Genomic DNA, 15710 nt, shown 5'->3' with positions numbered 1-15710 from the left:
TTCTGTCCCCTCACAAAGTTCCTTCATGCTCCTCTGTACTCAATCCCCTTCTTTCTCCCCCAATTCCCGGTCACCACTGATCTGATTTCTGTCCCCCAAGTTTTGGCTTTCCAAAATGTCATACACATGGAATCGTACAGGATGTAACCTCTGGTATCTTTTACCTACAATGCTTTTGAACTGGATCCACGTCATTGTACCTACACACACTCACCAGCTGAGGGACAGTTAGGATGCTTTCAGTAATCACAAATTAAACTCTTACAAATATTCATGTACAGGTCTTTGTACGGACATTTATTTCCGGAGACACGCAGGAGTGGGGTTATATGGAAAATCTCGTTTTGCTTTATAGGAATCTGCCAGACTGTTTTACAAAAAGTAACTCTATCACTTTGTATTCACGCCAGCAACCCAGGAGGAGGCCGGTCATTCCACATCCTTGCCACCACTTGGTATTATTGTTTTAAAAATGATAACTGTTTTCATAGGTGTGCAGTGCTGTCTCACTATGGTTTTCATTTGCATTTCCCCTAATGACTAGTGATACTGAAAACTTTATGTGTTTATTTGATATCTGTATGTCTTCTTTATTTTTTTAAGTTTTATTTTACATTTCTTTAAAGATTTTACTTGAGAAAAAAAGAGAAAGCGAGCATGAGCAAAGGGAGAGGGAGAAACAGACGCCCCTCTGAGCAGGGAGCCCCATGCGGGACCCGATCCCAGGACCCCGGGACCCTGACCTTAGCTGAAGGCAGATGCCTAACCAACTGAGCCACCCAGACGCCCCCCTGTATGTCTTCTTTAGTGGAGTGTTTGTTTCAATGTTTCATCCATGTTTTAATTGGGTTGTTTTCTTGTTAGTGGGTTTTAGGGACTGGGTATGTATTCCGAACACAAGATCCTCATGAGCTCCACGCTTTGCAAATATTTTCTCCCACTCTGCGGCTGGTCCAGTCATTTTCAGAAGTGTTTCTGGGAGAGCAAAAATTTTTATTTTGGTGAAGTCTAATTTACTTATTACTTTTTGTGCTTTTTGTGTTTCATGTAAGAATTCTTTGCCTAACTTCGGGCAGCCGGATTCTGTGTCTTGACCTTGCGTCTCATGCCCCCCGCTATATTTACTTGCTAGTTCTTGTAGCTTTTTTGTAGATTCATTTGAATTTTCCGTGTAAACCATCACACTGTCCGTGAATGAAGAGTTCATTTATTCCTTTCCAAGACACAGGCCTGTTGTTTCTTTTTCTTGTCTTGTGCTGAAGAGCCCCAGCACAACGCAGACCACGGTCCAATCCCTACAAAACAGCCTTTACAATTTGGTGTGGCAGGCACGTTTTCTCAGCCTCCTTCCTGGCTTTGCTTCCTCACCATGCTCCTTCAAATCCTTCCCTCTGAGTCTGGCCAAGTCATTTATTTTTATCCTTAAACACATATTTTGCCCTCCCTTCCTTGCACCTTTGCTCCTCGTGCTCATCTTGCCTGGTATGACCTTTGCTCTATTCTCCACCTATCCTATCCAAAGTCGGTTCGTCTGTCAAGGTCTACAGCCCACCCCCCACCCTCATGCTCACACTTTCTCCTCACTGATTGCTCACGCCTGTCCCAATGGCCTCCTCATCCCCTTGATGCTGTGTGCCAAGTATCCCCATCTCAGAGTCTTCGCTTCTGTGTTTCCCTCGCTTGGGAGGTCATTTCTACGTCTCTAACGTCTGTCCATCTGTCCGTCCATCGGTGCACCCATCCCTCATTAAGCAGCAGCAATCTGCCAGGTGTGATGGCCGGAATGAAGCTCCGTGATGTGAGGGATTCTTGTCCGCTTTGTTCCCTCTGGTATCGTGGCATTAAAAATAGGGGGAGAGGGCAGACTCCAGAGTGCTTCTGGGGGCTGGAAAGACACAGTCTAGCCCACAGTCGGATGAAGGGGGCGGGACAGAAAGTCTAGAGTGACTTACAGGCACCTGACTTTGGAATGTGAATGAACAAAAAGCCAGCGTGGGAGAGGAAGTGATGTACTGGGATATGTACTTGCGGAAGCTGAGAAGCCTCCGGAGGCACCCCAAAAGAGACTTTCAAAGGGTCTCCGCCCAGAAGAGCGGTCTGGGCCGGAGGTTTAGACAGGGTAGAGTGCAGTGTCTGCAGAGAAAGAATGAGATCAGAAGGAGGCTAGCGACCACCAATGAAGGTGCGGCCTGATAAGTATTGGAATATTTACATTTTAAAGCAAATTTTGGAAACAGGTGAAATTTCTACAAATAACTCCCTTTTTTTTTTTCCCTTGAGTTTTAAACCTTCTTCCCAACAACGCACATGTATTTGCATGATTTTACGGATCTTGTTACCTGCACAGCGATGGCGTGAGATGAACAAGGCCGGAACCGCGATCCCTCCAGGAGGGAGAGGTGGTGGGGAAAGGTTAATTCAGTGACTTGCCCAAGCTTCGAGTCTGTTAGGTAACATTTTTCACTAGACCCTGACTACCATATGAAGAACATCTGAAGACTGAAATGCCTTCCTATTATACAGATTTTTAAAAAAATTGCTGGTTAACTTTCTCCAGTCACCAAGTTAAAACTGGATCACACTGGATCTGACTTTCAATAAGAAGATAAACTTCTCTTGACATTTACCTTCATTATGTGACTTGTGGATTTGACTCCTTAGGTGAGTTGACTTGCCCTTCAATGTGAGTTCCTGACATGTGACATGAATTCTACGCTCTGTTCTCTGCCAGAGAATCAAAAGGGAGCTCGAAGCCCAACTCCCTCCTGACAAGTCATTCAGAACCGTGACATTTTTGCCAGAAATGTCCATACCAGTTAGCTGACCTTATTTATCTTCTCTAATTTATAAACAAATGTAAAGACACCGAGTGTCATCTTTAAAAAGCTATTTAGAGGGGTATGTGTCACGGTGTGTATCTACAAACGGATTTAGACACAACATACTTTCCATTTATGTGCTTTTTTTTCCCTCCCCTAGTCAGAAAAAAAAAGCAATTGGAATTTATAGGAAATAGACTTAAAAATAAGGGACTTCTGTAAACATCAGAGCCATCCCCACCATCCCTTTATATCAGGTGGCACAGAGTCATCATCCAGCCTGGACATTATTGAGAGTGGGACGCCATCAGTAATTCTGGTGTAAAGCAGGACTGTCCTGGGCAAACCGGACAAATGGCCACTCCACCGCTAGCCCACTTCACAATCGTGTCGTGTGGCGGAGGTCATTCCCCACACTGCCTGACACACAGGAGACTGGCACCTTCTCTCCTCCCTCTTTCACGGTCTCAGTTTAACCCCGGGATCAGGGCCCTGAGTGGCGGGATCAGTTGAGCGTCTGACTCTGGTTTTGGCTCAGGTTGTGATCTCAGGGTCATGGGATCAAGCCCCGCGTCAGGCTCCATGCTCAGCGCAGAGTCTGCTGTTGATTCTCTGTCTCCCTCTCCCTCTGCCCCTCCTCTCTTTCTCTCTCTCTCAAATAAATAAAGAAACCTTTAATCCCTGGATCAAGCTGAACCACTAGAGATGCTCCTTAGGCCAGTATGTCTACCACGAGCTTCTTCCTCCCCACTTGCTTCAAGGAGATTCACTCTAAGCGGTTCTCACAGCAGGAGCCGTTCTTTGGTATTTTCCCCTGGCTTGTGCTGAGAGATGATGCCTTAGAAAATGATTTGCTTCCTCCATGGAAGTCACAGAGGACATTCTTCTAAGATCATCACCAAGTGTCCCATCTTATCTTTTAAGAATGGAGAGGCAGAAGTTCCGTCTCCCTAGAGTAGGGTTATCTTCTGATGGACAAAGAGACTTTCGGAGACAGTTATGTGTAGTTGCTAAGGACTCAGGGCAGGGAGTCCAATGGAGTAGGCCAAATTTTGGTTCTGCCACTTCTTTGTAATACACGCAATGCTTACCCTTACGATGGAGCTGTGATTTCACCGGGAACGCAGAATGAAATCCACAGTTCAACCTTATTAACGAGGTGAACTGGAGAATCTTTCCTGGTTTTTACCATTTATTGCATATTCTATTTTCTATAACCCTGATTTTCTATACACGTCTCTCTGCTTTGCTAAAATACAGTCTTACAATACCTCTAATCCTCTCTGGAATAAAGACTAAATTAAACAAGCAAAAAAGCACTTTCTTCTGGGTCAGCTCCACAAAGCTTTCAGCGCCCACCCACCCTAACACGTTTTTCTGGAAGAAACGACGAAAAGTTCAGAGAATGGCAGCCACACGTGTGCACAACTGTACTGATTTCCTGGGTTCTCAAAAAAACCCAAAAAACCAGAACAATTAGTCCAGGCATGTTTCTTTCCTTAAGTGTATTTCTTTAACTCCTTAGAATATAATTTTATTTACTTCAGTAAAAATTTTCAAAATAAATTGTTAATCACCTAAAAAAATTAATGCTCTCTCTCTATATATATATTTCCCCCCCTATAAATGCTCATAGTATTTCGTTAGAATGGAGAGGGGCCAACCTAGGTACAAAGACGGAAACAGCTATCATCAGCAAAGACGTCCAAGGACTTCCTTCCCAGACCCGTCAATAATGTCGGGAACTTACACTTCACACACCAAACTGCAAAGTCTATGAAGTGGGATAGATTCAATAAGGCAGATCAGCCCAAGTCAAATGGGGCAGTAAATGCCAAATCGAGAATTTCAAAATAAACTGGCTGGGCTTTGCACTTAAATGCCCAATAGCCATTGTGAATGTCAGAACCACCAAAGCTGAGAAATTAATGCTAATGGGTGGTCTATAAGACTTTCTACTATACCCCCCCACGGCCACCCAGTTATAAAATATCTGTGTAGAAATCATTTACTAGGTTATAATAAACCCTAAGTGGCGAGATATAAAGTCTTCAGTTTTTTTTGTTTTTTTTTTTTAAAGATTTTATTTATTTATTTGACAGAGAGAGACACAGTGAGAGAGGGAACACAAGCAGTGGGAGTGGGAGAGGGAGAAGGAGGCTTCCTGTGAAGCAGGGAGCCCAATGCGGGGCTTGATCCCAGGACCCTGGGATCATGACCTGAGCCGAAGGCAGACGCTTAACGACTGAGCCACCCAGGCACCCCTTAAAGTCTTCAGTTTTAAAACTATGATTCTTAGGGCAAGATTTCTTCTGCCCCAGACTCAAGGAACATCTCCTTGTATCTGTTTAATAAAATACATCCCAGCTCTTCACATAAGTTGGAGTCCTTTTTTCAGCCCTAACATTTGCCCTTTTAGAGGCTATTTTAGGTAGCAATTAAGGTTTATTAGCATAGATGAGATTCTGCCCAGGTATTTCTTGCAAACAAAAGACGAAGGTACCGGTTTAACAAGACTAATGATTGTGCGGCAGCCTCTTTCCTGTAAAGGATGGGCGTTGCCGATGCCAACCACAAGGTCGTGTGCGCCTCTCCCTGGAGGCACTGGTCGACTTGGCGTTCCTGGGTGCAGAAGGTGACCACACTGGGCAGAGGAAGATGAGATACGAGGACTACGGCAGGCCTTTATCTGATCATTAGATGCCTAAGGGCTACTTGCTGGGCTCGTCCACATCTCCCTAGGTTCTCGGGGGTGGGGGGGTGGGGAGTGGGATTTCCCTGCAGGAAGGTGTAAGGACTTCCCAGTGATCTGACCAGAGGCACGGGCAGCTTCTAGCTTTTGAGTTGGGTGACGGAGCTTGTATTTACTCTTCTAGAACAACTCCACCCAGATAAAAGTACTTCTGACACTTTAAATAAAAACACAGCAGATGGCTCTATTTGATCTCAAAAAAGGAAATCGACTATCTGTTCTTACATGTTTTCATTACTCTTTGCAATATAATGGTATTTTAAAGAACTGAACGGCTCCAAACAGCTAATATTAAAAATCATTTTTACATAGACTTCTGACTGTACGTGCATTTGTTCCCTTTATGGTTGTACTGAATATGTGTGATTACTGGATCCAAAGTTACCCCAATACATTTTAAGCTCCATCAGGGCACTGCCTGGAAATAGGAGAGGATTCACTGATTTAGAATCGTCAGTAAAACCATTTGGTTCTTTTTATTCTTCTTGGCTTATGATATCCACTGGATTTGAAAAAAAAATTTTTTTTAAATGCCAGTTTCAAGGTCTCCAGGAAGTAAAATGTTTAATTATTAACCATTAGTGATATTAAAATATTTATATGCCTTTTAGTTCTACTTAATTGAATTTGGTAGAAAGGAGAGTAATGGGGGTAGTGCTTTATTCGGCAGATAACAGCATTATCAGTTTGTCTGAAAAACTAAGGCTTCAGACAGATCTTTCTTTGGAGACCCTGTATGGATTTGTCTGAAATCATTTGTGTTAATGGAATGTTTTCATCCTCAGCCACTGCAAGTGAAACAAGTCCGTGTTTCAAAATGGAATTTCATAAAGAAATCCATTGCATGAGTTACTCCCACAACAGAACAGCAAATCTTAGATCCGTTTTAAGTGCTCTGTAGTACATTTTGGGGAGAGTTGAAAAGTACTGCGCATACAAATCAACGTGTCCCTTTGGGAGGGTGTTACTTTCCCCTCACAACTCAAGGCAAAAGACTGGGACATGATTCAGGATAAACAAGCAAAGGAATGTTCTAGAAGGTGAAAGAGACTTCTATTCGTGATTTTACCTGATTTGTCCACGAACGAGAGGTCTGTTCTTTGTCCTATTCATGTTTGAATCAAACGGCACCTCAAAAAACTGCAAAAAGATCGAAAAAAAGACAGAAGACGTTAATATAACATGAAACAATCTTCTTTTCTGCTTCAGTTCTATACTTTTGTCCACAGTAAATGTCATTTTAATTTTGATTGTACGAACTCATACTCTTGTCACTCAATGGAGGAAAATTCTCTGGGAGAGACATATTTAAAAATTATATGCAAAAGGGGAGCCTGAGTGGCCCAGTCAGTTAAGCATCTGCCTTCGGCTCAGGTCTTGATCCCAGGGTCCTGGGATTGGGCTCCCTGCTCAGTGGGGAGTCTGCGTCTCCCTCTGCCCCTCACCCCACTCGTGCTCTCTCTGTCTCTCAAATAAATAAATAAAATCTTTAAAAGAATTATAAACATTAATTGTCTAGAATATGCGTGGTTCCACTTCGATCCACTCTGAAAACCACAGTTAAACATACAGTTGCTTCCTTCAGAGGAAGTTAATTGTTGCGGGTATAAAGCTTTCATGCTCTAGACGATTTCAGAACCTTGCACACACCCCCAAGCCTGTGAATCAACCAGTGGAAATGGGCCACTAAAGTCAAGAACCAGGGCTGAGGGATTAGGACCCCTGATGAAACTACACAGCCAAGAAGGCGACACTGTGACTAGCGTAACTACCTCTCTCTGCCTGGGGCAGCTCCCCCTTTACCCCTGTGATCCCAGCATCATCAACAGCAACCTTCTTGCTCTCAAAAGCATCCCAATCTGGACGACACACTGGTATGGTCACCCTAACAATGAGGTACTGGATCTGCTCTCCAGAAATTCATACTCTAGGGGCGCCTGGGTGGCTCAGTCGTTAAGCGTCTGCCTTCGGCTCAGGTCAGGGTCCCAGGGTCCTGGCATCGAGCCCCGCATCGGGCTCCCTGCTCGGCGGGAAGCCTGCTTCTCCCTCTACCACTCCCCCTGCTTGTGTTCCCTCTCTCACTGTCTCTCTCTCTCTCTCTCCGTCAAAATAAATAAATAAAATCTTTAAAAAAAAAAAAAAGAAATTCATACTCTAATGTAGGGGTCGGCAAGCTCATGGGCCACGTCCCACCTGCACCTGCTCCTGGTACGGCTCACAAGACGGTAAGTTTTTTTTTTTTTTTACATTTTTTTTAATGACCGGAAAAAAAAATCCAAAGCAGAAGAATATTCTGTGACATGTGAACATTATCCGAAGTCAGATTTCAGTGTCCATGAGCAGAGTTGTGTTGGAACTCACCCACACCCACTGTCTAAGTCATGCTATGGTTGGCTCTCACACCCGAGGCTGGGTCGGGCAGTTGCAACAGAGACAGCATGGCCCACAAAATCTAAAATATTTACTCTCTGGCCCTTAACTGAAAAGGGTTTGCCGACCTTTAATCTAAAGGAAAGACCAGGATACAGATGATTATAATAATGTGCCCAGCACAGTGAAAGGGAGATGTGCTAAAACGGGTTCTGAAGTAGCCGGGAGGCAGGCAGGGCAAACATCCTTCAAGCACTCCTAAACAGACTTCAAGACTCTGCAGGAGTCAGATGCTTTAAGGGGACTGGAGGGAAGAAAAGCGCAGTCTAGACGCAAGGGGAAACATACAGAAAGAAAGGCACGGGAGGCAGAAACCTCATGATACGCTCGAGTAGCTAGAAAGAGTTCAGGACAGCACAGAGGTTAAAGGTCCACCCAGGCTTTGCAGTGAGAGATGAGGGTTACATTTCAGCTTCACCAACGACTAGTGGCTATGTGACACTGAAAGCCCGTTTCCTCATCTGTAAAATGAGGGTTAATAACATGCAACTTGCCAGGTTAATGTGAGGATCAATAAGATATTGATATACAGCATTATGCTTGGCATGGACCAAGTGCTTAATAATGACACATTTAACTACCATTACCATCAGGGTCACTGGATGGCTGGAAAGGAAGCTCCAGAGGTAGGTGAAGAGCCAGATCGTGGAGAGCTTCACATGCCACGCTAACATGTAGGAGATGCATTTTGGGCAGATCACTGTGACTGCCACTTGGAGGATGGTTTTGGCTGTTAATGGCCCGGGTGACAGATGGTGAGGGCCTAACAAGGCTGTGGCAATGGAGATGGAGAGAAATCAACATCCTGCTTTACCCTCTAGCCCAACAGCCTTTTATTTTTATATTCTAATTTTTTAAAGAAGATTTTACCTATTTATTTGAGAGAGAGAGAGCACAAGTGGGAGGCAGAGGCAAAGGGAGATGGAGAGGGAGAAGCAGGCTCCCCACTGAGCAGAGAGCCCCACGTGGGGCTCGATCCCAGGACCCCAATATCACGACCAGAGAGGAAGGCAGAGGCTTAACCGACTGAACCACACAGGCGCCCACCCAACAGCCTTTTAAAGTGTAGAGTTTCACCAAGGGGGCCTGCCACTTTACATTCCTACTAGTAGTGTCTAAGAGCTCCACATCCAGACCCTTCTAGAACTCACTTTTGGGTCATCTCCGGTGCCAAGAACTACAATCGTCTGAGGTGCTTGCCAAGGACAAAGGGAATATGGAATGGCTGGTAGAAAAAGGTAGTTATAAATACCAGCTGTGGTCCTGTGACCAGGGGCAGACACAAGGAATCTGAATACGTTTATTTTCATATAATCATATTTGTATATATAAACCTAAGTGTTTATTCCTCTCTCCCATTCTCCTACCACTGAATGTATGCCAAGAGCATTTCACCTCGTGTCTCAGAATTTAGGCTGTACAACATCCAGGGGGACTGTGACCCAGCTTGAAGAGAGAGGAACATCACCCAAAGACACAGAAAGGACTAGTCAATTTTGGATTAGTAAATGTTGGGTTGAGGGATCATTTCATCCTGTTCGGCGTAAACGCAATTTTGCTATCGCCTTCTTTGGAAGCTAAGTTTGATCGAAACGTGTGTCCAAGTGCTAAGCTGGCAAGGGGTGAACCATGACGGCTGTTGGGTTTGTGCTGCATCAGTTCAGTTAACCGGGAACCAGCCGGCCCCACCCCCCCATTCCTGCACAACTGGACGTTCCGGAGAGCCACAGAGCCGGCATGGGATTTGGAAGGTGGAACTGAAGTCTCACACTCCACAGCTGAGGGTCTGCTGGCTGCCCTGGGGCCTGGAGGGGCACCGCGGCTGTAGCCTCCAGCTCCTACCAGCTCCCTGGGCAGCAGACAGTCCCTGAGCTCGTCCGCCTCTCATTCACACCGGGCCAAGGCTGTGTGTTGTTCCACGGAGAACTGCACCCGCTCTTCGGGAACGTACCTGCGTCATCCAAGTTGCGGGCTTGGAAGCAGCAAGACACAGACACTGTGTTCTGGTTTGTTCTGATCAGTTTCAGCTCAGCCTTGCAGATCTCAGGTGGCTCCCCCCCCCCCCCCAACCCCCACCCCTACTTTCCTCTCTGACAGTCCTGCTTACCTCGGCCCAGCACCAGGTACAGGCCCAGCAGCTTACCAGACAGCCTCACTCCCAGTACTGCATCGGCTTAATACCCCATAATACATCCCTTACATCACTCACGGTGGTTCTGACCTGATCAAACCCCAGCACAGGCTTCTTCTCTGTTCCTCTCAACAGTGCCACTATTTAAAAGTATTTAACTTTTCAATATGCTCATCTTATCTGGAGTTCTGAGTGACAGGCTTCCTGAGGCACGTGCATCTATAATTCTTAATGTTTAAAGAGAGCTATGCAAATAGGCACAAGTTATTTATTCAATGAAGCATCAGGGCAAATGAATACGTACATCTGTAGACTGTATTACATTCACTTTACAATGATTTATAAGTGTTAAAGAATTCTTTGCCCCCGAAAGTCTCTACTCTTTATTGAACTAGTTCAAGTTACATGTAATTAAAATGTTCTGTTTAAATTCCCTCCCTACCGCGACATTCAAACACATTCTATAGGTATTTGAAATAATCTTTCCTTCATAACGTATTAATTTAATTTCACAGGGGTAATGAGGATTCCAATTACAAACCGTGTTATTCAAACGCTGGTAAGGTGTTATCTAACCTAACACAGAAACTCTTATATAAAGAAATATTTTGGCAGTTCTCAAGTCTTAGTTCAGGAACTGAATGAGTGATTTCATCTGAATGAAGAAAGGATACTAGCTTGTCGACGTTCCTGGCACACCAGCCATCCAAAGATGGGAACTGGGGTCTAGAATGAACGAGAATGTGCAATCCAACTACAGGTACCAGACCTTGGCAGGAGCGTCTGACTTCCATGAAGGCTTACATTTAGCAGGACAAACAACTTCTGGGTAGAAAGACCATGCTAACCATGTGAGCCAAGACCGATGGGTCATTTCAGTGAGCGCTCGACAATCCTTCCTAGCCCCAAGGGACCAGAGCTCAGTATGCCACTTGATTCCGTTTTTCATGCATTTTCTACAATGCTTTTCAGTTAGGTTTACTGCTTCCATTTAGATATTTAAAGCACATTTCCAAAACATAAAGTGTAGGATAGTTAGAAGAGATATTTAAAGACTTTAGAACCTCCAGCTGGCTTAATCTACTCACATTTCGTTCCTGTGCTTTATAATAAGTTTTTCATAATGTTCTTATCATTTCGCTTGGCTCCAACTACTTCTGAACAGTGAAGTGAGACTCTTGCAACTTGTGTTAAAACAAAATACAAATGCAGTACTGCTAGCCCTTAGAATATACTGTTCTGTCCCCTTTTCCATAGACCCTGACTACGTCGAATACCGGTAGAAGTAAAATATACCATAGTGAACACAATCTGGACAGCAGCTCAGGCCACACTGGTTCTCTCAGGGGCCAGGCTTGTACCTGACCTGCCTTTGAAAGGCTCTGCTCACTGGATCTCAAATGGCCGTATAACCCAGCATCCATACCTGGACACAGTGATTGGCTTACTGAGCGGGTATCTGATTCGAACTGGGCCACTGAGAATCTTTCCTCGGATTTCACAAACCAAAGCCCAGGAAAATACGTCCTCCCTTCTCTTAGGTTGTTTGTGGCCATGGACTAGGATAAAGGGAGGTGGAGAAGAGACCCAACAGGGATTCCTGGGGTCAAGTTACCTCTGGCCCTTCACAGTTTCCCATCAACCCTGCATGGGACTGCACCTCTGGCCTCCAATGGCCTAATACATGAAGACTGGAAAATATTTCAAATGTAGAGCAATGTATTACACAGAAGGGAATAATACTTTGCTTTTTCCTTCAGAAAACAACTTACTTTCCATTTATGCTCATTTTCAAAAACAAGTTTTTCAGTCTCCTTCCTAGTAAAAATCCAGCAGTCTTTTGGAATTCTTTTCATTTTAAACTTTTTCCTTTGTACTCAGCTGCCCTACCTCACCATCTTCCTTCCAATCAGTCATATCCTCCCTCCTGCTTCTTCCCCTCCGGAGATCCTATATTCTGTTTTACCCCGAGGGCCCCTGGGGCAGCTAATGGTAGAAAGATAACCCAGAGTGGCACAAAGAGAAATAGAGCTTTCTCTCTGACAACCTGCTTTTAGGAATGACTAGATTTTGGGGCGCCTGGTTGGCTCAGATGGTTAAGCGTCTGCCTTTGGCTCAAGTCATGATCCCAGGATCCTGGGATGGAGCCCCGCATTGGGCTCCCTGCTCAGTGGGGACTCTGCTTATCCCTCTCCCTCTGCCATTCCCTTTGCTTGTGCTTTCTGGCTCTCTCTCTCTGTCAAATAAATAAAATAAAGTCTTAAAAAAACGAAAAGGAATGACTAGATTCTGTGTCAAATGTGCCACCATGATTCCGGCTCTTTCCATCTCTTAAATGTGCTTGGCATATTCCTGCTTGCAGGCCCTTTCCATGGGGCAGCCAACACGGCACTGGCAGCCTTAGACTCCCATGTTCCTGGCAACCCAGGCAGAAAGCTGATTTCCTGACAGCTCTAAAAGAAAAGTCCAGAACCATCCTCATGGCTCGGGGTGGAGGGGACTATCCTATGAGCAGGGGAGGGGTGTTGGTGGAGAGAAACCACAATGCAGTATCTCCTTAAGCCGCAAATGTTATCTTCTCTATAGGAAAGGCAAATTCTATTACCAGAAGAAAGTAGGAAGATGTTAGGCAGACGGAAGCAGTGAAATTATTTATGACTCACGGTAAAACTAACAACCCCAAATCATTTCGTTTCACACGTCATACTTAGAAAGTAACTTGCCTACGACAGAAAAGGTATTCCCAGTTTAAGCATCTGAAAGGCCTTAATCAATATGAATGCAATAATTTATATTAATCTGTATCTTGTAATCAGTTTAGGAATCAATTTAATAGTTCTACTTAATACTATGGTAAACGGATCATTGTTTTTTCCTCATACTCACATGCTGAAGATACGGGACACGCTCACACCAATGGATAAATATTTATTAGATGCCTATTATGAGTTATTATACCATGCTTTCATATTAGTAATTATTACAACTCCAAAGAGATGATGCTCAGATATAAAATATACCTATTAATCTTCACAGATGATGTGTACTTACGATACTACCGAATTTCACGAGTGAAAATGACACAGATACCAAGAGTGGATAGAAATACAACCGGCCCCACGTGAGGAACTTCCCTATTCTTACTCTGATTAATTAAACCCTGTGCAAAAAGTAGATGCGTTCTAGAGATGACTGGAAGTCAGGCTCAGAAAATATTGACTTTGATAACAAGCCGCAACTTTTTCTTTCCCTACGTCGAGTCACGAGAGCAACATTCTTCCCGAGACTCAATTGAGAAACAACCTTGTCGGGAGGTTTGTTTTTCCATCTGTCTTGTCAAAGCTGTCAACAAGTGTTTGTCATTCCAATATGGTTCACAGCTTCCAAGGTCCAAGATAATGTCTCAATCAATCTCAGACCAAGTTAAAAGGGATGCTGAAAAAAAAATAAAGCACAGGGAGAGGCCCCTTATCCAGCAGGATTCCACAGGCCATTACTTTCGGCTTACAAATCAGCTAAGACCCCCAGTCAGCCATCCTCCTTGGCTGTTACCAATGCTCTGCCAGACCTAGAATAAACAAGTAAAGCAAGGCTCCTTGTTCCCATGGATTTTCCCCCAGGGGGCATGTGCAGCAAAAAGCGTACATGTGCTCCGGTATTCCTCAGAAGTGGCTTTCCATTCCAGGTGGTGACGGGGGCAATGTGCTCCTATAAACATGTGACTCAAGCCATCTATCTCTTACTGAGCTGTATGTGAAGGCCTCACTCTTAAAGGAAAATAACAGGAAGGCCTAAAAGGTTACCTGGCACTTAGGAGAGACCCAAAGTACCACATCCTGTAAGTAACAAAACTCAGAACGTCTCATCAATTTTGACCAGCTTCAAAAACGGTATAGTAGGTCACCCCTTCCCCTGCCCGAGAGACCTCGATTTGTAACACTGCTTTCTGAAAAAACATGGAAGGAAAATACATCAAAATATTTACAAGATTTGTCTCTGGGTAGAAAGATATGGGGTGATTTATTATCCTTTACCCTTCTGTATTTTACAATTGTCTATAAAGACCATGTGTTTTCTACTTCAGAAAAAAAAAGATAAAAAATTCTGCATAAATGATAACAAATACATTATCTGGACAGACCCTCTTTAGGTTAACTAATAAAGAATTTCTGAACTGATGTACCATAAAACCCACACTTATGGAGCCTTAGCCAATTAGAATCCTAACCCCCCTCCGCCCCCGCCAAAGAATCACAGGAGGACAAAATGTTGATCCTGAGCATTTCTCAAGTGCACCCATTTCCCGCCGCGTGGCCGCAGAGCCTCTCCCTGATTTCCGGCCCCCACTTCTTCTCCCCTAGGTTACAACAGCCTCCTAACCACTTCCTGGTGCCAGTAGGGAGCCCTGGGACCAATTTTTCATGCAGGGGCCAAAGTCATCTTTCTAGACACAAGCCGGCCCGCAGGGGCTGTCACTGGCCACAGCTCTGCACTCCCCGCTCAGCCCTCGGAGCCACCTGTCCACCCGCGCCGGACTGCAGGCCACCAGCTCCTCGCTCATCCCCGCCTGCGTGCTCAGCGGGCCCCAGGCTGCCTCTGCCACCGCCCCAGGACTTGCTGCATTGCCCCGCAGTCGGCTTTTCTCCGAGAGGGTGCTGGGGGGTCTGGGGGTGCGCTGGAAAGCCCGCCCTCCCCACCGCAAGTTCATGACCCCCGGTTTCACACGGCTCTTCCGCGCCTGGGCTGGCCCGCACGACCTCTCCCGCCAACTTGGCCTGCGCCTCTCCACAAGGAGGTTCCACGTTTGGCTGCTCTCGGGCATCCCCCGGGCCTCCATCCATGCATGACATCTAACAAGACACTGTCGTTTCGTGCTCTCACCCCTGTGGACACAGGCCTCCTCTTCCACCCAGGCTGGCGATCCTGGTCCCTCCCACCTCCCAGGAAAGCTGTCCCATCAACTATCCCTTTTCTCTAGGGCATATTCAGCTTGCGGCGTTTGGCTGGATTACCCCCATCTGTACCTAAACATGTTTAATTTCCCCCCAGCCCCACATACACCCTGATGTCACTATGTGACTCTAGCACAAGGTTAGCACCCGGAAGAGCGAGACAACGGTCTCTCTTCCTAGTGTTCGTGAAGTCTGGAGCCCACATCTGAGCCAGCGTGATCAGTAGCAGGGGGTGTCCAGGGTGAGGTTAAGAGCCCTCCCAAACCTCCAAATAAGCTCTAAGGAATTTCTGCTCTAACAGCTGCCAAGGACTATAATCCCATCTTTGTAAAAAACCATTTTTAAAATAGTTTATTCTGAAGGCCAGTTGTGAAAAACAACAAATAAATGCACTAAAGCCCACTAAAGGCTATTGATATGAACAGACATTTAGATTGCAAAATTAAACACACACACACACACTTTTTTAAACTAGGGCTTAAAAGATGAGAAACTCTTTCCTCAACTAGTGTTATATACTTCATCCTACTCTAATATGGACACAAGGCTATCCGATTAATAAATCCTTGTGGATCCCTCCACAACTGTAAAACAAAATAGGCGTGCTTACTGACAACATGAACAGT

General features: G+C 45.0%; 1 protein-coding gene across 1 annotated transcript in view; it reads right to left on the bottom strand.

Moving 5' to 3' along the window:
- LOC116649196 (protoheme IX farnesyltransferase, mitochondrial) overlaps nucleotides 1–15710 on the bottom strand; it is a 125810-nt gene that overhangs the window by 31819 nt on the left and 78281 nt on the right. The window contains exon 5 of the mRNA XM_032431753.1: nucleotides 6641–6711. Within this exon, the coding sequence (XP_032287644.1) occupies nucleotides 6641–6711 (71 nt within the window). The remainder of the gene's footprint in view (nucleotides 1–6640; nucleotides 6712–15710) is intronic.

The sequence above is a fragment of the Phoca vitulina genome, unplaced genomic scaffold (genome assembly GCF_004348235.1).
Source record: "Phoca vitulina isolate PV1807 unplaced genomic scaffold, GSC_HSeal_1.0 scaffold47, whole genome shotgun sequence".
Lineage (NCBI taxonomy): Eukaryota > Metazoa > Chordata > Mammalia > Carnivora > Phocidae > Phoca > Phoca vitulina.
Note: the sequence above shows the minus strand (reverse complement) of the source record. Positions and strands in the feature narration are given on the sequence as shown.